The following is a 25,863-nucleotide window of genomic DNA, read 5'->3' as shown; positions in this document are numbered from 1 at the left end:
ATATTCTGTACAGTGTCCTGACTTATAGCACTGCTGTTTTTTAACTAGGGACAATGCAACAAATGTTAAAATAAGTGGAGGAGTTGGTATGAACAAAACCCTGTTGTCCTATTCTTACCTCTCAGGCATTCCAGCACTGCTATAAACAGACTGACCCACACGCAGCTGTGGTTTGAAGCCACAGCAGAGCAATTGTTAGGTTCACCATGTGCTACGACACTGCAGATACCCGAACCTTTCAGATTTTATTCAGGCTTCTGCAGATATCCACTCTCACATTATGGTTTGCTACTGCCCACTAAATCTTGTAATGTAACCAACACTCTTACTGCACGTATCCAAGCAAAGTAGTTGAGACAAAGGTAGAAAAAAGAATGGAAGCTAATTATCTCAGAGATCCTAGGTGTTTCTTATAAATTTACGACCGAAGTAAATATTGCACTACTTCTATTGGTGATCACTAGCAGACAAATGTTCAGTGTTTTCTTGGCATGTGAAGAGACAGCATTCATGAAAAAGTGGACAATCAAGAAATCATGAGATCAACTTATCAAAAATTAACCAGAAAAAGAAGCTGCTATGTGTTTTTAAGTCTCCTTTTTTGACATCTTGAGCCTGTAAGCTCATCTTTTTGAGTAGCAGGAAAGTTAAAGCTCCAGAAGTGAAACATCAGGGATTATCAGTAATTGTCAATTACACATGGAAATGTTTTCTTCAATTTACAAATTTGCTTTAAAATTTCCAAGTTTTAATGGCTTTATTTTCACTAAGGCTTAAATCTGGCAATATCAGATGTATGTAAGTTGACAATTAAATTTACACTTGAAGTGCTAAACAGAAACAGCAAGGGAACCACACCCGTTAGAAGAATTTTGTGGGTAATTCATACTGCTAAGACTTTTTAGTAGTTTGCAAGTTGCTTCCAGTGCAGAACCTCACTATACAAAAGCCCCACCACCATAAACAAACTAACAAGCAAACCAGCTACACCTTCTGACCTGAAAAAACACAGGACTAACCATGGACAAGTTATCCAACAGTTGGACATAATATGGAGGGCTTGTGGGGGTTTTATACCACCTCAGAACAGAAAAGCACAGACAGAACTTATTTTTCTATGTCTAACACTACGCCAAAAAGCCATGGAGGCTCTAAAATATACCACAAGATGTTAGAAAATCACCTCAAACAGTACAAATTCACTTGCTGCCAAGTCTACAGAGGGGGAAATTAAGTAAATGAAGGGGAGAACACACTGTTAGGTCTGATAACAGAATCAGTGCTGCCTTCTTGAACCAAAAATTATTTTGACAAACAAATCAAGTGGCGTCTCTCGTATCTCTTCTGTGTTTTCACCAGAGAGATGCCATCCGATACTCACTGAGATTTGGCTGAGACATTGCCATGGTCCTCTGCGGTGCTGGTGTGGACATGGCTGCAGGATGGTGGCTAAGGTGATTCAGTGCCTGGTTCATAGGTTTTCGAGGATCTTGCCATGTTGTAATTTTTTCTATATGACTGAGAAAGAAAAGATACAAGTTTAACAAAAAATACCAGGTATATTATATAGACAGTTAAGCATAATGTCATGAAAGTCCTATTTATTTTTCTTATTCCACATCTGCCCTTGTCATCTCACCCTCACCCACTTCAAATTATCTATTCTCTGGTTGCTCACTTTTTCTTCTGATCTTTTGCCCCTGCTGTTCTAATTTCTTTTTGCTCTACTCCTGAATAATTACTTTTACTTGAACAATTCTATTGTCATACTGAAAATATGTAATACACACTCATCTTCAGATTATTTAATTGTCTGAAAGTTGTTTACTCTTGTCCTACTAGTCTTTTCCTACATATTCAATATATGGCCATTCCTCATCAGCAGTGGTAATTTTCCCGAGTACTGAAAAGACAAGTATTTGTCTTGCCAAATCCAACTGCTTTCTTGCTTTCCACATTATGAAAACTAGTCTTGCTATATGTTTCCAAGAATACCAGCATATAATCCCACTACCAAACCAGGCAGATTACAGCCTCATGACTCATGTGTAATCACCAATATCTCTTCATTTATTCAATGCAGTTAACAACATACCTACCATTTCAGTATGTAAACTCTCATATACTTGCATTCCCCTGAAAACAGTGGAGTCATGCACAAATCCACATCAATTTTACAGTGAAGTAACAATAACAATGGTCACTGTAAAGTATTTTTGGCCACACAATTCAGCGGTGAAAGAATTATGGTTTTGCTGCAGCTGAAAGTTTACACTGAAGTACATCTGTTTTGTAAGAAATTTAATAGGAGAAGCACTTTAAGGATGAGCAATTATTAGTCTAGTAACTCTCAAGGGATTGTCTGGCTCCAAGCCCAACCACCTAACCAGGTTACTGTCTGTACTTGAGTGGGTACTCCTCTATTAGCTTTTTTGTTACAAAAAGGTAAGTCTTTAAGAAGCACATGTCAAGAGGCATAAAAATTTAAACATTCTGTGTCTGGAAAACCATTTTGATCCAACTTTCATAAAAGAACAGCCTAAAATTTTTACTGAGCTCCACCTTAAACTTGCCATTGCTTCTGCAGACCCCAGTGGCATGGCCACCACGGCCACTCAGTCTATATTGTGATGTACATCTCAGGTATCACCAAAAATAGTGTGAATTACAAGAGAAAAAAGAAAATAGCCTAGATAATTTTTTAAAGAACAGAAAAATGTGACATCTTTATGCAGCCTGTAGCCATTTTCTTCTCCTAATATTTTGCATTTAATGTACAGTTCTCAAACAGATCACACTTTTACATGAATGTTACTCGGCCTCAAACTGCTGAGTCACTTCCTTTCTTCACAGCTTCTAGAGTATTTGTTATTATTCACAATGCTTCTCTCTAGATTAAAACACTTTATTATCCCATCACTGTAGCTTTTTATTACATTTTAGCTTTTATTCTCTTTACTCTTACATTTCAAGTATAATGATTCTTGCATACAGTGCATGAAGTCACAGAGCCTCAAACTTTAACAATATCTTGCCTCATCTATAATATTGAAATAGAACTATGTAGAGAAGTAAAGAACTTCTATGATTTATTCTATAACTTTTGTAAGATTCTTGAGGCATATTCAAACATATGACAAGGCAGCCACAAAAATCCATACTAAAATTCTCACTTTCAAGTTTTTCTTATGCAATTTTTGCATCTCTTATTATTATAAATCCTAATATCAGAAGTGGCCATTTTTCAACAAGGTCTTCATTCATAAACAAGCAGAACAGAAAAGTAGAGATGTCAATTTTAGCTTCTGTTTCTGCATCATGAGTGAGACTGATGAGGGTTTCCATACACCAACAAGAACTTTACATGTTCCAATAAAATCAGAGAAAGTTAAATATTTACAAACTCAATGATAAAAAAACTTAAATGAGATACACAAGAATCTGACAAATAGGACAGAGAACATGCTACCATAACTGCTTCTCCAACGTGTTCAGATCATGGCATTCCCACCCATAAAGTCCTGCAGTGCTCCAATTCAGCAAGTGGCAAATTGTATCCCATTAAAGAAAAATTTAAAAATCCTCATTAAAGAAAAATTAAACCAAAGCTCAGATCTAAACTGAGTATTTTACTCGGACTTCAGGATTCTGTTCCACCTGTTGTATTTATAGGCTTTTGTTAAATGTCTCCTGTTTGGGTGTCAGCCTCCTGCTTTGAAATGTCAGTGTTCCTCCGAATTTGTGCTGCTGCTTTGTCCTATTTTGTAACTGCAAGGCTCTAATCCTTGACTTCCACTGCAGTCTTGCCAAGACATACCAGTGATTTTAAATCAGCAAGCAGCAGCATGAGGAACACCAATTCTCTTTCTGCTTGTATGCACTCCACTAACCAATGTATCTCAATGGGTTCTATTTCCAGACCTTTTTTGAGGTTTTTTTTTTTTTGGTTGGGGTTTTTTTGTTTGGTTTTTTGTTTGTTTGTTTGTTTTTGTGGGTTTTTTGTTTTGTTTTTTGTAGTTTTAATTTTTTTTCTGGTATTAGGAAATTCAGAGTAACTAATGTAAAAAGGGGAATTGAAAAAGACAAACTAATTATTCTGTAAGTGTACCATCATCAGAAATAACACAGAGTTTGACCAACAGTGTTGAGCTTTTTTGGGGTACTTTATCAGGGCTTAAACATAGGGCTGAGTTTTGTGACTAAGCCACATCAAAGTGAAGCTGCTGCTGAGTGGGAAGCTGGTGACTCACCACAGCACAGCTCTGACTCAGAGCCCCTGCGAGGGAGCCACACTCACTCTGCCTTGGAGCACCTCCAGCCATCCAGAGACAAACATTGGGAAATCTGTTTACATCTCCCAGAGCAGAGCCAAGGCATTGCCCAACCTTCTCTTTGTCCCTCTGCTCCCTGTAAACAAAAACAACACAGAAAGAAAGTGTATTGGAAGTCAGAGGCATTCATACTGCTCTGACACTGTGTGATGTGGCAGATACGCCTTTACACAGATGGGAAGATTTTTAAATTTAAGAAAATTACCTCAGGGACACAACATTGCAGTCCATTGTCTGAGCTTGCTCAGGGTACTGCAGTTCAATTTCTGGTAAAACTACAGCCAAAGTCAAGCCCGACATATTCCAGTAACCACCACCATGCAAGATGCAGCAGCAAAAGGGGAACTGTGTTCAAACTCTCAGAATATTGGGCATCTGTAAAAGTCTAGTGTCATCTACTTAAAAACCTCACCTTTAGTATTCTTTTTTATGCTTTCTTTTATCTCTTACAGTCACAGGTGAAGAAAACACAAGATGTGAATGGGAATGATTTTTTGCTTCAGAAACAATTACCCTATGTGCACACGTCCAATTCTCCCAGAAACAAATGGAATTTTGTGTACATATGACACTGCACTATGAAACTGGTCTGAATGCTTAGCAGTTACACTTATTGGGACATTTAGAGACCTCCAAACCCCCTGCTCACCACAGAAACCACCTCCTCCCTAAGGATGGCAGCAGCAGTGGTGCCACTCTCATACCTCCAGGAGTGCCTTGCCTTTAGGTGCTGAGTTTGGCCAAGGGCAGGGCCAGGAATCTCTGAGGGGGATCAAGAGGATCAAGAAAATGCTATAATTAGGCGGTACTTCACAGCAGCTTATGGCAGCTGTTGGAACTGGTGGGAGGACTGGCTGGGGGTGCCACAACAACTGCTGCCAGAGCGAACACAGCCTGTCACCCTCAGCACTGCCCTGCGCCTGTCCCACCAAGGTCACCTTGTGCCAGCACCTGCTGGCTCTGCAGACCTGGGGATGCACTTCTGTTACTGCCATCCTTCCAGTCCAAAAGCAGGAGGAATTTATTGTTCACTAGAATCAATAGGTGAGAAACATTTTAGATTACCTCTTATCAAAAAACCTGTACATAGGCTACGTATTTTCCTGAAAGAGAATTTGTGAATGCTTCTTGCTGGGAAAGGCAGGACGTGATCCAACAACTGCATAAGAATACACTGTTCTGTCCTTAGATGCAGTTGGATGTCTTCCTTTGCCGTGCTGCTTTTCACCTTCTCTCACCATAGACTGGAAAATTTCAAGACCCAAGTTCTGCTCTCATTGTAACATGAAAAGACTTCACAGAAAGCACAGCACCATGTCCTAATGCCATGCATTCACCTGTACATTCATTAACTGTAATTCTTTAAGCAGACTGCAGCAGTCCCTGTGATGTAGAAGCTACTTTCAAACACGTAAGAGACAGTCACTTCTCCTACAAGCCTATTCTTCAGGCACTTCCAGAGCACTTGCTGGCACTTCAGAGTAACCTGGTGTGGCCACTGTGTGTCCACAGTTGCTGCAAAGCACTCAAGGTGCCCTCACAGACAACTCAAAACAACCAGTGGCTCAGCCCAAACAGCTGCCTCGGCAATTTAATCTTATGCCAATATTACTCACTGTTAACAAGGAATGGACAAAATTTTGCCTTATTCAAAGCCAAAATGTTAATACTATTTTGCAAAAATCGTGTACCCAGTATGTACATATGAAACTTAGCTATTAGTTGGAAGAGCTTAGAGATGCATGCTCCTGATTCCGTTTCTGCTGTTTAACACTTGGAAAGAATGAGACTATATCATTCCTTGCATCACTAAAAGCACACAAATATAAAATCGAGTATTTCTCAATCACTTTCCTTTAGAGGGTAGAAATTAGTAACACAATAGTTCAGCCACTTGCAGTGTGGGAGCTCAAGCGACGCTCTGCAGTACTCTAGCTCACAAGTTTGAGCTAATCAAATTCATGGCACTTGCTTTTTTAGAACCAATAATGTTTCATGAAAATTACATGAAGATTTAACAAGGAGCCACAATGTAATTATTAAACTGATTGAACCATGGACTTTGTTTTCCTGCTGTGTATTCATCATCATCTCTGATCTTGAAGCTGGAACATTACATCTGTATTTGAATATTTATTACACTATGCTAAGTAACTCCTTCAGTGAAGAGAGTTGCTCTTTTCCTGAATTAGTTTCAGCATAATTTGCTGTGAAGAGAACTTCGAGAATGTCCTGCTCAGCTCCCCTGTAATTGACTGATTCCATTGTTGGTGTACAGGGAGACCTTAAAAAACATTAAACTAGTTATACAAACGGAAACAAAACATCCTTTGAGTTCTATTGACAACTTAACCTTCAGAATTTGGATGAAATCCCAATTCTTGAGAGAAAGAAAAAAAAGGTACTGAATGAAGCTATTATATAGAACATTCATTGGGTTTTTTTAAGTATACAGTATATAATAGCATTAATACATTTGTTTACTTGATGAGTGCCTGTGGCACTCATATTTAAAGAGACATATAATGATTTTATTAAAACCATTTATTTTATTTATGGGAATATATATCAATTTCAAGACAAAGTATTCTTTTATGAGCGATACATGACATTTTCAGATGTGTGCAGTTTCTGAAATTGTTTAACAGGTTATAGAATGAAAGACTCTATCTGTTCTCTACTTGAGCTAGAGGGCTATCACCAGGTCTTGCTGCAAATGTCTCACTTTACTAGTATAAAAGCCATGTCAAAAGGGACCATATTTATGAACAATCAGGGCTTGCATACATGAAATATAAATTGGTGCTGTCTTGCAACAAGAATGGGAGAAGTGGACCAACCTAATAAACATTCTTTGACTACCAAGGTGGCATTTCTAGACAAGCTGTTATTACTTTAACATATTCTGCATTCTAGTAGAAATTAATACATAAACAAGATCTCCCCCTTCAACTACGCAGAGGGCCCTTATAAGGACACATTGAAAATCTTCCCCAGGCAAGAATAGATGGTAGGATAGAAAAACAACCCAGAGCAAACAGGACACAAAATACTTTTGAAGTTATAGAAAAAACACCTAATGTTATATTCTACTGCACTGGCCAGAGGCAGAGAAATGTGTGACTCCACAGAATTTAGTCTCAGAATTCTCCTCTGTAATCAAAACTTTTATTTCGTGTTTTGCTTTCTGAGTCTCTCAGAAAATGACTGCTAATCTTTCCAGAGCATAGTGCATTTTGGCATGTTCACTAACATAAAAAAATTAAATTAATTTTTTAAAAAATCAATTTTTTTTTTTCTAGCACTGGTGCCTTTTTAATCACAGAATTTAGAGGATTAAATTAATTGTCGTAGGCCCATCTGCAATCCTGCCTACCTTCTGATTTTGAAATCATACAGAGAACAGCATTTCTTCAAAAGACAAAAAAATATTGTTACCACAGTCTCTAGAATTTCTTTCCACAAATGCACAGCAGTTGTTCTAACTTTTTCCTATGACAAGCTTTTGAACTACTTGATCAAGATTTCTGAACAATAACACAGATTGGTTTGAGGAATACCTTTCCCAAACAGACAACCCTCCTTCAGTAGAAACTGAACACTGGTCAAAATACCAACATTTCTGCAAAGCAGTTCCTGGTACTGCAGCTCTCAGTCAGAGATCATTCTCACAACCTCATCTTTCAGATCAGTACATTTATTAAGCTCCAAAAAAGCTAAAATAACTTCTGTTCATTGAACTTCACAGACAGCAATATTTATATTTTAATATGAATGCCAGTATCTACAGCACAACAGATATTTATAGCCAAACTAGATACTATTTTTTTTTACTCCATGACCCAAATCCCTAACTCTTCAGATCAAAATTTACATCTTGTAAATAAGACCTTGGTCTGCCAAGAAGCAAATGCAAAAGCATTTTCTCCTATGATTTAGTTACAACAAAACCAACTAATAATATTGTTTAAGCATAAAATTTAATTCAATATATCAATGACATAACTATTTAGATGAATAAAATTATTTTGGGTCTATATTTATCTACCTCAATAGTGGTTATGAGGTAGATAGAATTATTTAAAATATCAAGCCACTCAAATCTTTCAGTATTGCAGAAAATAATTTGTTATTGAAATATCATCAGGAACAACTTTGTGACTGGTACCTGTAAACACTGAAGTTTTATTCACTTGCTCATGATTCATCACACTTCTATTTTTATCCAACCACAAATTCTGGTTCTTGGTCCCTGCTACCCTTTCAAGTGTTATTAGGTGCAGATTAATCACAGAATTATAAGAACCATTGTTTCAAAGCTACATGTTTAAAGTTAAATAAACACTACAAATTTCTTTTCCATGTGCACTATGTAAATAAGGACATGAACACATGGTTATTTGATGGAGTTGTACTGCCCAAGCATTTCTGCAAGGTCTAAAAAACCTTCACCCAGGTCTCTACTGACCGCCCTGCGAGTCAGTGGCACTGGTGACATTCTTGCAGACACAGAGGGGGTGAGAATCCAGACCTATCTAAAAAACCACCAACAAAACTGCTTGTTGTTCCCCTCCAGCCCCAACCCTTACAGACCCAAAACTTTCAGATCTCATTCCTATAGCAGAAAAAGGCTCCAGACACCACAGGCAGAGAAAGCAGTTATCAGGATGTCTTTGGCATTTCCTCTGCAAAATAAATTCAATAGGAAAAAGACTGCTTCACTTAAATGAATGCTGAGACAACCATGACCTTGAATGCATCAGGACTTATCTTACTTCCTCCATTTGGGCCATTTAATCGCTACTGAGAACACAGTAAGGGAAACAGACAATTCAGGAGATACATAATTCTTTAACAGACAAAAGGTAGAAAATAATGTTTCCCTCTTTGTAAGTCCTCAGAAGATGAGGAAAAGGAAAGCAATCAGCCAAACTCAACTGCTGGAGCTAAGGGATGTGGAGCATGGCTCTTTCCTCTTCCCTGAAAGATTAAGAAATCTATTAGGACTTCTGATACTCAAACACATCCCTCACTTTCAGGGCCTGAAGAAATGCCTGATGAATTCTATGCAAATAATGACAAAACCCTGTCTTTTATCAACATCAGCATCTTCTCTACTACTCCCTACTGCTCATTTAGAGGGTTTCCTCACAACATGGGAAAATTTCTACAGCTTCAATCTCTTACATGGCATATGCACATGAAGGAAATCCCATCACTTCTTTCAGTGGAGTCACAACAAACAAACTAAAATTGGCCAAATTTCTATAAACATCTGTTGGTTTAACTGTTTTTATTACCCTCTTAATTTTGAAGATCAGCTTAGAATATTTAAAAAAAGGTCTAAAAGAAATGGTTCTTTTCAGTCAGCACTAGTTATCCACTTCTTTCTGTTCACACAGCTTAGAGTTATGTGCTGTGAGGGTCTCAATACCTCACTCTAAGAGACAAAAATTGGATCAGGTTATGAATAACTTTTTCAGAAGCTTCTTACAAAACTCTGACTCCAAACATATTGGTTCCAGCTGTTCAAAAAGTTTTACTATAGAAAGGTCAGGAGATGTTCTACTTGGATTATTTTTTTCAATATGATTCATGGTGGAGGTGATTAGCTAGCAGATGAATTTTTCTTGGACACTATTTCTACCTTCCATATGAGCTGATTAGTTCCCATGGAAGAAAAGGCAGGACAAATAACCACACTAATCGCCAGAGTTCAGAAAGTTGACCTTTTACTCAAATCTCAAAACTAATGTGTATCCAGGAAATCCTGCCAGACAGTCACTGTTTGCAAATGGTTGGGAAATGTGATCATTTGCCATGAAAAGCAGATGAAAAGCAGGAGCTGGTTAAAAGACCAAGTCTTTTCTCAAACAAAACATTTCCAAAATAAAGAAACAATGTCTGAAAACTGATAGTTGACCTGAGCTTAGGAAAGGTGACAGCTCTGCACTGGTGTTCTCTGTACATGAGAATTTAAAAATGAGACCAGAATTTCAAATAAGATTTAGCTGAACATAAGGAATTTCTATCATTTCTGACACTGCAGTAATTCCAATCAAACACAGTCTGTTTGAAAAGAAATATTTTTAAGTACAAATGTTGACAAGCAAGGCTTCCCTTAAGCTCCGAATAATTTATAAAAATAACAGATATTTATCAATGTAGGTGCACCTTACTGATTTCTAATGAGGTGCAAGGAACATGTGCCTGAAGATTACTGATATAAGATGGGCACATGTCACAAGAATACACTGTGCTGTATTCAAAAGAAATAATGCCAAGAAATGGAGGCAGCACAGATTACACATATTATTAGCAAGTCAGATGCAGCCCCTAAGTCTGCTTATTTAGGAGTGCAAGAGAATGATTGATCATGCAATGTTTAGCCTAGACATTTAACTGGGCTAACAAATACACTTTTGACTGGGGAGTAGAGTGGGGGGGTGTGTCTGTATATGGAGTGGTTGGAGAAAAATGTTAGCTACCCTCAGAAAAGGAGTGATTTTTTTAAATACTAAAATGTTGCATCATAGCTATAAAAAATGCTGACACTGACTGAAAAATATAATTTAAAAGGCAGTGTCCTAGGTGCTGTAAGATTTCCTAATACACCATTTAAAACCTGGTACCTAACAACTGGGTTTTAAAATCTAGTAGGAATGAAATATTTCAGACCAGTTTCTTACCTGAAAAAGTCTCCCTGTATTTCAACTGGACTTCTTATTAAATAAATGCAGAATTATTTAATAGAAACATATAATACCCTGATCTGGAAGGGACCCATGAGGATTATCCAGTCCAACTCCTGCCTCCACGAAGGGCAGCCTAAAAGTTAAACCAGCTGAGAGTCATCCAAAAACTTTTTGACCAACAATGGGCTTGGGGCCACTTCCCTGGGGAGCTTGTTCCAGTGTCTGACTGTCCTCTCAGTGAAGAGCTTTAGATTGATGTCTAGTTTGAGCTTCCCCAACACAGCTTTCAGCCAACTGTTGTGTCCTATCCCTAGGGATGGGGAGAAGCGCCCAGCACCTCCCTCTGCTCCCCCCATGAAGAACTCACAGGCAGCAGAAGGTCACCCCTAAGCCTCCTCCTCTCCAAGCTGCACAAATCCAGTATGTTTGCCCTCCTTTACAATTTCACATCAGGAATATTTTGCTGGACTGTATTTTATTATTATTCAAAGACTTAAAATCCTTAATGGTTTTTCAAAAGAGGCCAAAGACTTTGTAATATTCAAAGTCAAAAAGTAAGTGAAAATGAACCTCTGACCAAAAATAAACAATAGGAGGCAAAGGAAACTTAGTGAGAATGCAAATTAAGATATGACCTGCAAGGTGTTCTCTCATCTTAATGAGTATCTGTGATGTTTTATTGGTATGCTGAGTTAAGGGAAGAGTAAAAAACCAATCCTATTAAAAATTTAGCTCGTAAAATGTAACTACATGTTGACAGTTTCATAATTCACAATAATAAAAATAATCAGATTGTTACCTGAGCAGTAAGAGCAATAGTCTATTTTCATTTTCAGCTCAGCTTACAACAGCCAAAACAAAATCAGTCTTTTTTCTTGGATACAACTGAATTGGGACTCAAGGCACACGTCAGGTTGGTGCTAAAGCCACAGCCCCAGTTCAGGTGAAGCCAGAGGCTGCTGCCGCTGCTGCTGTGACAGAGCTCTGTGCAGCTGTCTCTGTTCTTGCACACAGAGAACAGACAGAGAACAGACAGAGAACGGGACAGAGAGCGGGACACAGAATGGGACAGAGAGCGGGACAGAGAACGGGACACAGAGCGGGGCAGAGAACGGGACACAGAGCGGGGCAGAGAACAGACAGAAAACAGACAGAGAACAGACAGAGAACAGACAGAGAACGGGACACAGAGCGAGGCAAAGAACAGAGAACAGACAGAGAACAGGACACAGAGCGGGGCAGAGAACAGACAGAGAACGGGACACAGAGCGGGATAGAGAACAGACAGAGAACAGAGAATGGGACACAGAGTGGGACAGAGAACAGACAGAGAACGGGACAGAGAACGGGACAGAGAACGGGACAGAGAACGGGACACAGAGCGGGACAGAGAACAGACAGAGAACAGAGAATGGGACACAGAGCGGGACAGAGAACAGACAGAGAAGGGGACAGAGAGCGGGACAGAGAACGGGACACAGAGCGGGACAGAGAACAGAGAATGGGACACAGAGCGGGACAGAGAACAGACAGAGAACGGGACAGAGAGCGAGACACAGAATGGGACAGAGAGCGGGCCAGAGAACGGGACACAGAGCGGGGCAGAGAACAGACAGAAAACAGACAGAGAACGGGACAGAGAACAGACAGAGAACGGGACAGAGAACGGGACACAGAGCGGGACAGAGAACAGAGAACAGACAGAGAACGGGACACAGAATGGGACAGAGAGCAGACAGAGAATGGGGCAGAGAACGGGACACAGAGCGGGGCAGAGAACAGACAGAGAACGGGACAGAGAACGGGACACAGAGCGGGACAGAGAACAGAGAACAGACAGAGAACAGACAGAGAACGGGACACAGAATGGGACAGAGAGCAGACAGAGAATGGGGCAGAGAACGGGACACAGAGCGGGGCAGAGAACAGACAGAGAACGGGACACAGAGCAGGGCAGAGAACGGGACAGAGAATGGGACACAGAGCGGGACACAGAAGAGGCAGAGCTGCTTCCCTGCCTCACTGACAGGGCCAGAGCAGAGCAAGAACAGCAGGAGCTGCTCTCCAGCCCCTGCTCTGCAGCAGAAGCAGGAATGGAGATCGAGCAGGGATCTCTCTGCTCCACCCAGGGAGGAACTGAGCAAAAGCCAAGTGAGAGCCAGAGCATCAGGAGCCCAAGTACAGCCCTTGGGCCCCTGCCAAGTGAACCCCCAAGAGGAGGGGGGAAATTATCTTCTACATTTCCCTTAAAATCTGCTCTCATCTTATTCATCCACTGGGTTCAACCACTATACCTGATTTGGTATCATTTATTTCCCATGTCACAGTATTTTCCAATACCTAAGATGTCGTTTACCTGTTATTTTTATAGAAGGCTCTGTCTGTCAGTGCTTACACTAAGTCCTATCAAAACAAAGGTGTCAAAATAAAAGTTGCACAGGGAACTAAAACCTGCACCAAATTAAGAGCAGGAGGCATGTCATTTATCAACCCTAGATTTAAATTTGTAGTCCTTTTCATGGCACAGTTAACCCAGATATCTGAGGTTTGACCTCATGCAGAAAAGCTGTGTGAACTGAGGAACAGCTATGCGTGCCTCACCTATGTTTAAAGTGATCATCCTCTTGTTTTAGATTACTTTAAATAATAAGGATGAAGTGAAAGCACAATTAAATATTTTCAAGATTTATTTAGGCCTAGCAGAGATGATCTGGCAGGTCAAGACTCTTGCATATGCCACCTAGAATAACACTATCAAAAGAATAGTTAGTCAAATGTCTCAAAAAAATAATTCAGTTGTAAACTTCAAACTCTCAGGAGCTAACATTAAATACATTTTTTAAAAAGTTGTGGTTTATGTAAAATGTCACATATAAATTAAATTTTAGAAACTGACATAGCTTTGTCTTAAAGACCCTATGGTGAAACAGCTTTGCAACTTTTCTTTTTGATAAAACCACCTGGAAACTGAATGACTAGAAAATATTTCCCTTCTGCCAGTATCTAAAATGCAAGCTGCAATAGGGACCTGCCCAACAGAGTCAGGAAAAATTCAGGTCTGTTTCAGATGGGATTCTTGCTGTGATATGCTCTTTCTATATGGCCCCAAGAGGAATTTTAGTTCAGAGTTTTCTTCTTTTCTGTTGTTCCTAGTACAGCCATCAAGAAAAAAAAAAATAAAATGAGACAGAGGCATTGCTGATGGTTCTGCACTTCACAGGTGCCTTATAAATAGAGTCAAGATAATTCTTCCACACAGTATTTTACTTATCTGCAGAAGACAAAACTGAAATTAACATATTTTCAACAGAACGATTTCATTACAGTACTGAGGAAGTTCATCTCCTATCTGTCAGTGTACAGAAGTGTGAGAATAACAGAAGTCTTTTAGCTTGACTTCCTTAGGATGCATCCCTCTATCGTGAGGATTAAAACATGAAGGATAAATCTTTAAATTTTCACAGTGCTTGTGTTAAGGGAATAATTTTTCAATAATTTCTAATTTTTCTATTTACAGTGAAGACTACAGCCCCCAAGAAGAAAAGAATAGTAACAAAGGTACAGGGATGAAGGACCAGATTATTCACAGCAAGGACAAGACCAGAACCAGTGATACAGCACAGCATCAACACCTCACCCTCACTTAATACTTGGGATTGCATGCATTTAGAACCATAATCCTAATGCAGTGATTACTGTGGTATGGGATTTGTAATGCTCCACTTCCCTTTTAACTTAGTCATTTGGCTTTTTACAGGTGCAAAATGTCTGTGGATATTTCCAGCACCTAAGAAGGTCATAATAACAGATCTGCATGCAAATCTGAGAATAATCTGCCTCTACGATCAATCATTTCTACAGGGAAGAAAAAAAAAAAAAAAAAAAAAAGCCATGCTTAGTAACCTGATTATGAATATGCAGAGCTTTTCAGTTTATTAAAATTAATTGGAATATTTTATCCATTAATCATGTCATTCCATTTAAAAAATATTTCAACCTCATATATGCCAGAAAAAACTCCCAACTTAATTTCCCCATTTGGTCTTTTCTCTTGCTTTGGAAAGTAGTTGTGGTCAAAATCCATCAGACTCAGAGCAGCAATAATGAACAAGGGCACAGGAAACTCACAAAGGTGCAGAGTCTGCATGCTTTCAAAATACATGCTTGTTGTGCTGAAACTGCTTTCATCTGAAATTTTCATATGAGTAGGTGTATTTTGGGTCTTAGGGTTTTTTTAACAAAATAATCTTAAACTGTTCATCAAATGAGGTTCAGATAATAGAAGAAAAAACAGTGAAACTGTAATATCCCCTTAGAATCTAACAAAGAGTTACTTCCAGTTTGCTTTATACCTTTAGAAATTACATTTTAGGTAACAGCATGTATTTCTTTTCCAGTCTGTCTACTTAACAGCTTCCTGTTTTTTCTAGAAAAATGAATCAGACATTTGTTTCTCTAAGATAAAAAAAAGACCACTGGAAATATTGTTCTAGTAAAAGCCATCCTGACAGAAAAAGGAAATGTTCATGAGACAATATCCTCAGTAGAAGGCATGCTTTTAGTAAAGCAAACCAGGCAGTATCACAAAACGACTCATATAAATTGAAATAAATATGTCAGTATCTGCAGGAAAAGTAGCACAAAATGGAAGCTGACAGTGGTCCTGTGTTTTAACTGCATCCCAGTTTGTTTTATCTGCAAACTTACGGTCTTTTGCCCTTTATTGTCCAACTCTTTTTTACAAGAAAGATCTGTCATGATTGCTAAAAAAAGACCATGTAAAAAGCTTAAAATTTAATGAATGTCTTGAGCAGTATTTGACCATAAATATACAGCATAAACACCAGGATCATTCCAGTGCCTAAGTTTTGGCAATTATTTGACAAGAGAATCAACACAGGAGTTGCTTTTTGGAATGTACAGCACCTGAAAGCACTTCTGTTGCAACAGCCTGCTCACTCATTTCCACGCTGCAACGCAAAACAGGGACCTGCCATGGCAGCACAACACTTCAGCCAGATGTTTGGCAATGGAGCATCAGAGCAAATCTGCCAAATAATTCCCAAGATATATATATAGCTACACAGAGTTTATGGAATCAAAGTTAGATCTTCCCTCTGTCATCAAAGAAAGACTACCACAAAAAGAAAACAAACATAATAAAGTAAATTATCTAGTCACGGCAAATGACCGCTTAAAATAATATTTCTTCATATATTTGGGTGAGCATTAGCATAATGCTCACTCTTGGTTAATACCAAGAGCTATTTTTTCACTTACAACTTATGGACTAAAATTGCTAAGGTTTTTATAAAGTTACAAATCTCAAACCAGGACCTCTCCTAGCTTTGAAAATGTACGTTTTACAACATACATACCTTTACTGACTAGTCTCACTGCTGAATCTTTAACAAAACCTTATTTTCTTTTACATATCAATGATTTACTATTGCCCTTTCAGTAAGTTGTAAAAAGTCTCACTAGAAATCTCATTTACTCTAGTTATTAAGTTTTACATTGTCTGCTCTCTTGCAGTAGCATAATTTCATTGATTTTCTATTTCCACAAAGTCTTCCAGTAACAGACAAATATCAAAGTGCTAACTATAGAACATGAATGAAGTAGTAGAGCCCCCCACCACGTCTAATAAAAATTAAGCTTTATCTAATATTTTAACCTACTATTGATAATGTCAGAGCTGAAAGACAGTGATGGCAGCATCTGTGAAAATACCATCCCATGATTGGAAAAGTCTTCATCAAAGAAATGGCTGTCAAAACATTATGCCAGGTATATCCTCTGCAGTGTGAAGGGATGGCAAGGATCACTGGCATCACTGTACCCCTCCTGCTGGCAAGGCTGCCCTGTCAGCTAGAGCTGTAGGTTGCAGAGACACACATTTATTCAAAATGAAAATGTGGTCCACAATTTTCACATTACTCACATCAAACCATCGGTTTTGACATGTGGATGCAATTCAGCCTGCTTTGTAGCTTTAGAAATTACAGTTTAAGTAACTGTAGGCATTTCTTTTCATCATCTTTTCTTCATCATTTATTTTCCTTCATTTGCAAAAAGTAGTTTTCCCAATCTCTGAAGCAAAAGCACTTACATTGCTGTTTAAACATATGCAATAGAATGAGTAAAACATGAAATAGAAAATGCAGTATCAAAACCAAATGTGAAATAAAAAAACCTTCTGTGAAGAATTCCTACACAAAATTCTGGTTGTCAGCTCCAAAAGGCTGACCTTTTCTACATTCCCCACAGAGCTGCACGACAATGCCCACACAGCACAGGCTGCAATTATTTACTGCTTTGTTTGAGCCCAGAGACACCTAATGTAGGTAAGGGCACTGGCAGGAGGCTGCAAAGACAGGCATCCACATGACAGACCTGCCTGTGTGCTCTGAGATAAACCATATGGAGCACATTTCAAAACTAGAAAAGCTGCTTTTGTCCAAACAGTCTAACTAAGCAGACAATCCAAAGCCTTTCTCATATGGCAATCACTTCTATTCCTGAAGCACTTGAAAATACACGATTTTAACAAACTTCTGAAAACAACTTTGGCATTTTTATCTTAAGAATACAAAAGGCTGCTTAGGCAAACAAACAATACCCAACAATTCCATTTTGTTCTTTTTTTCTCTCATTATTTTTAAAAAAGGTGACTAACAACCTACATTGGTCAGATGATTTTATCAGGTGAAGAGACCTTGGGAAATATGGTCTGAAAATCTAACAAACTCCAGCTGGGTAAGGTGCCTTCATTGTACATACCCCTTGTATATATATATATATGTGTGTGTGTGTGTGTGTGTGTGTGTGTGTTCTATCTCCAGAAGTCTCAAAAGTTGCTGTAGTTTGTACAAACTATAGCTAGCTTTTGTAAACAAGCTGGCAGCAGAAGTGTATCCAAAGAGCAATCTGTACTCTTTTCAAGGATTTTGAACTCCTGTTCCTGGCAGCAATCAATCAGGAATCACCAGCCACTGCCTGTGATATTTTGGTGATAAAGCCTGAGCTGATTCATGGGAACACAAAAGGATGTAAACTTGCATGGTAAGAAACAACTTCCATGAAGCAATATTTAAGTTTTATTGCTGTACACTGTCTGTTTCAATACACAGAAGTCTTTTCATGGAGAAGAACAGATGCTGAAATGAAGCCCAGAAAAGAAGGCACACAGAAATGACGTGATTCCAAAGAGACACTCTTGGCAGCACAACAGGAACTGCGTTTCCTTCAGCCTGGGTCTGCTTCCCAAGGATTCCTACTTCCTTCTGCTCAGATGCTGCTGTACTCAGGGGCCTCAGAGTGCCAGTGAAGACTAAGAAAACACATCAATCAAGAAGTTTTGAGAACTTTTTTAAAAGCACACACAAAATTTAAGGCTCACAGTTCAAACACTACTTTTAAGACACTTTAGTACAACTTCAATAATTGCTTGTCTGAGGACTATTACTGCATTTTGTAATGCTTACACCTTTGCTCACCAATCCATCATCAAAAAACAGGAATACAGAAAATTTAATTAAAGAAAACAGTAGACAGACAAGGAAAATTGATAACAGGTAGGAAAAAATGATTACTTGTGGTACAAGAAAAATCTCAAAAGTACCATGGAAGCATCCTGCTATTCTCAAACCTGGAAGACTGTCAGAATAATGCATCCAAAAATTACCAGGGACAGATCAATACTTAATAAATAAAAAGGAACATTTTGATCATGCAAACAGAGAGGGGTCAGCAGACATATGATCAGAGAAACAAATCACTGCAGGAAAAGCTGTGTCTGAGCTTGCAGCTCTGCCACTGCTGTGCTTGTGCTGCGACAGCTGATGCACATGCTGCGAACCACAAGGACATGTGAGCAGCCAACTCCTCCTTCACATTCCCTTTATACTACATTATTTTCTAGTAGTAGTCTAAGCAATTATTTCAGTTTTAACACAATACATTCTGCTCAATTCTCTTAGCAAGTCTGTATCTGCCTCTGTAGTGCAGCTTCCATCACATCTGCCTTTAAAATAGTGATAGGCAGGGAAAACTGCAGGTCAGTACAGTGTTCCCAAGTTCTCCATTCTTGAAGAGTTCTCTAGGTCTGGACTTTGAGTTAATCAAAGAAAATAAAAAGATACACGAACAATCCCCAAATACATCCACCCTACATCATGCTGACCTCTCCTTCCCTAAATTACGACGGAAAATGCCAAAAGTCTCTATGTTGAAATTCAGCCCACATGACATTTCCTTTGGATTTAATTGTTTTGATACAATTTGTATCTGCCAATCAAGCAAAGCCCCTGAGCACTGAAAATTCTGTTACAAAGAAACTCTTGTCCTGTAATAGGCCCCAACATCAAAAAGACAGAATTTTCAACTTCAGCCAAAGCATCCAAAAGGAAACAAGTCAAAGCCCAACCACTGACTCTTCCAACACTATCTGAAGGCGTGAACAGCAAAAAGCTTGAGAGTAAGACTTTACAGATTATATATTGTCAAGCCTGTTCAAAATTGAACACATCCATAATCTTCAGAAGCAGACAGATCTCCACAATGTCATCTACTAATTATGGAGTAAAGATGGTCAGGCAGACCAGCTTTTAGATGTTGAATATAGCAGCTCACAAACATGATAAAAATAAATCTACTATTAATTTTCTTTCTTTGTGCAACTCAAACCATTTGTAAAGACAAAACCCTTTCAGATGGTTTCAGAGAAATTATCTAGTTTTCATGGTAGCATTCTTAATTAACACTTGTATCAATTCTATAGATATCTTTCTAAGAATATGCTAATTGTTACTATTTCCTAATCATTAATGCATAAAGTTTTGATGTGTGCATTCCAATCTCAGAACTTCCTAAGTATCTCTAAAAGGAGTTATAAATGTGAGTTATAGTTGAATTTCTGACAATTAAACTTCAGTGGTGTATCACAGCTTTCTTGCCTGTTAAGAACTCTTTAAAGCACGCAACAATTTTGGATAAAAGCCATTGGCAGTAATACGTCTTGGTACTGTCTAGCACGTTACAATTTATTTTAAATAAAGGGATGCTGGCAAGGTGAACAGTTCAGGCTCTAAGTCCCACAGCAGTAACTACTGGAAACAGGGAACAAAAAGAATTCCCTTAAGGTGTGGACTAAATGCTCCAAAAGCTCCTTGAATCTGTGAAGTGTCTCTCTCTAGTGCCCGACAAAGCCAGCAGGGATGCAGAGCCTCTTGCCTTGCACCGCTCTTCTACAAGGACCAAGGAAAGCCAAAGTCACAGGAGCCCCCCTCGCAGGACACTCATCCTGCCCACGAGTGACTGAGCTCACACCTGTGGCACAGCACTGCAGGGGCATCAGTGCCTTCCACATTCTCACCAGAACCTGAGTTACCTCCTCAAGCACTGTCTATCTCCTCCCCTCCTCCCAGCTGTGTAACTACATTTCGAAGATGGAAAGGTTTCTCTAGGATGAATGCTCTACAGGACCAAGCACAATGTAAATTACCAATGTAAAATAACAACAGTCTCTACAGAATTAACACAAATGCTTTTCAAGGTAAGTCAGTATTAGAAAATCACTTCAGCGGTTCACCTTAGTACTATTTGTTTTGTCATTCTCAGGAAAAAGTTTTTCATTGAATTTGTATTATTTTTATAGTATTTATATTGTTTATATTACTCTTCTGCTGTCCTGCTGAATACACTTAGTTATAAAAAACTGATCCTGTGTTAAATCAAACTCTATTCCAACAGAAAGCAATAAGAAAAAATCTGAACATTTTGAGTAAACTAAATATTGTAAGTAATTAGCCTCCTTATCCCCGAGAAGAACTTACTGGCAAATATGTCCTGGTATAGCAAATGTTTAGGGTAACATTTTAAAAATAAAAGTGATAAAGGTAACAGTGGCAAAAGTTTTACAAATCTGTTCATGAGAGTCTGACCAAGAAGATCTCTACACACACTGAGAAAACATGAAACCCTCAGTCTTCATTTGAAATATGAGGCTGTACCACCTATACCCAAACTGGTATAAAGTAATACTTGAAACATTTTTTTTACAAAATATGTATACGTAGCCCAGCATGTACTTCAATATGCAACTGACAGTCCCCACTCACAGGCATAAAAGCAGGCAGTAGGCCTGTCTCTACAGAAATATTTTTTATCAGAAATAAATCACATTTTTTTTCACACATGCTCACACAGAAAAATGCTTTAGATAACATTGCTGCAAGTGTGTGTTCATTAGTCTGTTTTCCAGCCCCCACTTATGCGGTTTGGTATTTAATTACAGGGTGGAGTGGTCCCCAGGCTACTTATGTTTCTTCCAGTCACAGCCAGAAAATTTCTGCAGGAGCTGACATGCGGGACTGCAACTGCTTCAAGTTGTAGCTGGTTCCCTGTCAACAAGGTTAGCTCACTGTTCATTGAAACTTACTCTAATACTTCTGTTAAATAATTATTGAAAATATGTTTTAATACAACAAATTGCATTCCAAACTTCAACAGATAATAAAGGCTTTAATAGGATCCAATTTGGCTATTTACTTTTAATTGGTTTCTCAATTTTTTTTTTTGCTAATGCCAAGAAACAAATCTTTATAATTATGCTGGAAAACACTGGCTTTTCTTTTTTTTCTTGAATATAGGGAAACGTAACCTTGTATGCCTAGCTTAATCAAATATGATTTTTAGCACATCACCTGATTCAAATTCTCTATTATTTTATTGCACACAGCTTTAAATGCTGCTTTCCATAATCAATCTTAAATTATATTTTCACCTGAAGAATATTACACCATTTGTAACATACTATAAATCATGTGCGAGCATTTTATAGCTAAATATTACTCCCCAAAGCACTGGGGTATAACAAAATACATTAAAGGTATAAAGAAATGCATTATTCCAATTAATTTTTATATAAACAAGAGAAGTTCTATTGGGCAGATAAAACTGGGGAAACAAAACAAATATTAATTTAGGTAACAAATTACAAGCACAATGCATATTGTATTTTATATTAAAAAGGATGCTGTTAATCAGAGTATTACTGTTGACAGGATTTGGAAAAAAAATTAAAACCACTTGAAGTTTTTACCTACGCTTTTCATTTACTGAAGGCTTTGTATTTTTGGCCTAAGCAACAAGAACCTAATGACTTGGAAAACTCTACCTCTGGGTCAGAAATGCATGACAGGAAGGTGAAACCACATGAGCTCATTTTGATATCAGTCAAAAAACACAGAGCATACAAGGATTATATTATGGAATTTTTAGCCAGAAGCAGCTGAAAACACGCCCTGGCCAAACCCTAGCAAGAATTTATATTGAATAATTATTTATGAATGGCCTGTGACAGTGTTCCTGTCACTCAGCTACTTCTCTGTAGCTTGTTCTATTAAGAAAAATACATGCAAAGTGCAGACACAAAATCTTCTCATTTAGGTGATAAACCAGATAAATAAAAAACGTCTATGTTTGAACCCTGGGACATATGCACACAGTATCATAAAAAGCATGCAGTGACATACAGAAAGGTATTTACATGCTTTGCTGGTAGCTCAGAAATGTGACAAAAGGCAAAAAATCTAAACTCTGCAGAGTTATTCAGACACTGGGCTCTTGAGTAATCCATTAGAGATTCCAAACCCACAAGGCAAAGAAGTCATTATACAATCAAGTAAATTTTTTTTTCACTTTTCTAAACAGTTTTATCTCATTTTCCCCTCACACATTGTTTATATGACATTTATGATGTCTGAATACCCACACATGGGTGAACATATGTGATTTCAAGATTTTAACTCTTCTGATCAAGAAGGCTGTAGTGAGCAAGTAAAGGACATCCTGGAGCCCTGGCAGTTTAACTCCCTCAATATCCTCAGGTAGATACTTCATTAGTAAATGTTTTATTTTATTAACAAACATTTTATCTTATTTACCAAGTTAATGCAGTATGACTCAGTTTGCAATGAATCTCTAGCTGGCGTACAGAATCTACGAAAATAAGGCACTGTTGCCTTACTGCTTATTACAGCTATTATGTATTTTCAGGCCTATTAAACGGCTTTGAATCAAATGTCAATTGTCATAAATAAAACACTCTGGCGAAAATGACCGTGCAGAGGAGATATCGGCAGTCGTGTTACCACAGTTCTGAGAACCAGTCGCTAAACAAGGCGAGCTCCTGCTGCGTCCCCGCAGACGGGGATGCTTCAGGCACGCCGCGGCCGGAGCCGGGCCGGGCAGCTCCCAGCCTTCCACAGCCCTTTCTGGGTCACGGACATGCAGAGCTCTGCTCTCACCTTCCAGAAACTACTTGGACTAACTGTTTCTGAACTTGAAAAAAAAAAAAAAAAAAAAAAAATCAGAATCTTGGACGTGTGGCCAAACAGGAAAGAAATGCGACTTCTCCCTCGCCTCCCTCCTGCCACCGGGAAGGGATTTTCCCCCCAGAATGCCGCATACGCCTCGGAGCCGGAGGCCACCCCGCCGCCTCACGGCGCAGCTCCCTCCCGGCGAGCGCCCCGCGAACGCTGCGGGGCCCGGCCGCCTCCCCGCCGCACTCACTTGAGGAAGTAGCGCTGCCCGGTCTGCGTGAGCGCCATCTCCCAGCCCGGCGGCAGCGGCCGCTCGTCCGCCACATCGCAGGAGCGCTGCCGGAGGTGCCCGTGCTGCGGCGCCGCGCCCGCGCCGGGCAGCGAGGCGGGCGAGGAGTGCGAGCGGACGTGCACGGGCGCCAGGCGCGGCGGGGGCCCGCCCGAGTCGGTGCTCGACTGCCGCGAGTGCGAGCCCGAGTCGGGCTCCCTGAAGAAGGACTCGGGCAGGATCTTCTTCCGCCAGGAGCTGGGCCTGGGGTTCATCACCGCGTTGAAAAGCGCCTCCAGCTCCGTGTCCAGGTCCTGCGTGACGTGGATTACCTGCTGCCCCGGCGGCGGGGCCGCGGCCGCGGGGTTCATTGTCCGCCCCTCCGGCCCGGCGGCGGGCGCAGCCGTCCCGGGACGGGCGGTGGCCGGGGCCGGCCCCGCTGCCGGGCCGCCGCCAAGGACGCGCCCTCCGGAGCGGGCGGGCTCGCCGGGAGCAGAGCGGACGAGGCGGGCGGACGGTGCCTCTGCGCCCCCGCCAGCCGCGCCGGTGTCCCGGGCGGGCGGGGCGGCCCCGGGTAGCGCGGCGCCCTCCCCGCGGCGGGCAGCGCCGGGACGGGGCAGCGCCGGGCCGGGGCAGCGCCGGGCCGGGGCAGCTCCGGGACGGGGCAGTGCCGGGACGGGGCAGTGCCGGGACGGGGCAGCTCCGGGACGGGGCAGTGCCGGCGGCTCCAGCCCGGCCCCGGCGGCTCCAGCCCGGCCCCGGCGCCGCCCCGCCCGCAGTTATGCAACTGCCGCGGAAACTTTGGCACGGGACGGCGTCGAGGCCGGGCCATGGGAGCTCTCCCGCCCTCGCCCCCTGTCGCACCGTGCTCGCTGTGCCGCTCCCAGCCGGGGCATCGGCTGCTCCGTTCGCCGCTGGGACTCCGCGGGGAGCCGTTGCCCCCGTCCAGCCCCAGCTCGTGGTGCCCAGGGAGCCTTCGGACCCCTTTGTCTCTGCCGAGCTAAGGAGCTTTGCTCCAAAACCGTTGTTCAGAAAGTTAATGGGCGATACTAATTTCTGGAAGCAAAATAATGCTTAAATTGGTTCCCGTACAAGTTTAATTGCATGATTTAATAATGCTGTGGGGAGGAATGAAGCATTCGTAGTGACACGGACAGCAACCACTTCGCTGTGATTTCGAAAAGGTTTGGCCCTTTGCTCTCAAGTAGGAGTCCTGTGCAGAGCTGTTATCGTAGGTCCTTCCAGCTCACTGTCCATAGGGGTAGTTCAAATGCAGGCGTCAAGCTTTGTGGATCTCTGCTGACCGCCCATTCAGTCACTTATCTTTGATTTAGCCTATACTAGAAACGAAAGCTGTTGTCAAAATACAAACCTGAGGTTTCCTATAATTAATAAATACAATTGTTTTTTTAATCTTGTCTAATTTTTTGGTGAACTTGGAGTAACTTTTGAATGGCAGTGTGACCAAAAATTGTTTAAATTCAGAAGCTGTGTCTATAAAGATTAATATTGTTTTCCAACTTAAGTGTTGGCTTTTACAGAGGGAAGCATTCACTCTTTTTATGACTACACACGGAGATATCACACACTGGCAAAACAAATGCATTTTGTTATTTTATTTCTGTGTTTTGGACAGACTCCAGGCTATGCTGATTGATAAGAATACACCCTCCTCAGTAATCAGAATCTACACTAAAAAAGTCTTAAGGATGTAATTTTTTCCTGAACTTTATTCCTTATTTCTTTAAAAGAAGCATGAACTTCTCTAAACTTAATTTGGCTTCTCTAGTGGAGAATGTGGGCCTGACTGAACAATCCTTGTCCCTCAAATCAATGTTACATATAATGATGGTTATGTAGATTCTCAGAGTTGCAGTTTAAAGCTGTACACAAACTACAGCTAGCTCTGTGAAACAGATCGTGTGCATTTCATGATGGCTTTGCTTCAACAAATATTCCTTGTCAGTTATGTTTCATCACATTTCCTGTTCATATTTCCATTGGCTTGGCAGATCTCCTCGAGGTTTATTTTATTGTTCTTTGTTTTTGTGAGGGTCTGGGGGTTTTGTTGTTATTGAGGGTTTTTGGGGTTTTTTTGGTTGTTGTTATTTTTCCTGACATCTGCTGTTTCTGATCAGGAAAACCAGTACTCCTGAGACTTGTTTGCATTTCCCTTCCCAAAGAATTTTTGTACCATTCTTCTACTGCTTCATACTGGGCTCCTTGCTGCAACAAGCTCAAAG

The 25,863-nt window shown here is 40.2% G+C and overlaps 1 protein-coding gene across 2 annotated transcripts in view; it reads right to left on the bottom strand.

Moving 5' to 3' along the window:
- Positions 1-24,045, bottom strand: part of WWTR1 (WW domain containing transcription regulator 1) — a 43,499-nt gene extending 19,454 nt beyond the window's left edge. For both annotated transcript variants that reach the window (XM_021544926.2, XM_077785778.1), the window contains exons 1-2: positions 23,603-24,045; positions 1,382-1,518 (exon numbers count right to left, since the gene is read on the bottom strand). In XM_021544926.2, coding sequence (XP_021400601.1) covers positions 1,382-1,518; positions 23,603-23,991 — 526 coding nt within the window. In that variant the 5' untranslated portion in view covers positions 23,992-24,045. The remainder of the gene's footprint in view (positions 1-1,381; positions 1,519-23,602) is intronic.
- Positions 24,046-25,863: the final 1,818 nt, after the last annotated feature.

This window comes from Lonchura striata, chromosome 10, assembly GCF_046129695.1.
Source record: "Lonchura striata isolate bLonStr1 chromosome 10, bLonStr1.mat, whole genome shotgun sequence".
Taxonomy (NCBI): Eukaryota; Metazoa; Chordata; class Aves; order Passeriformes; family Estrildidae; genus Lonchura; species Lonchura striata.
This window is presented reverse-complemented; position numbering and strand designations above follow the sequence as displayed.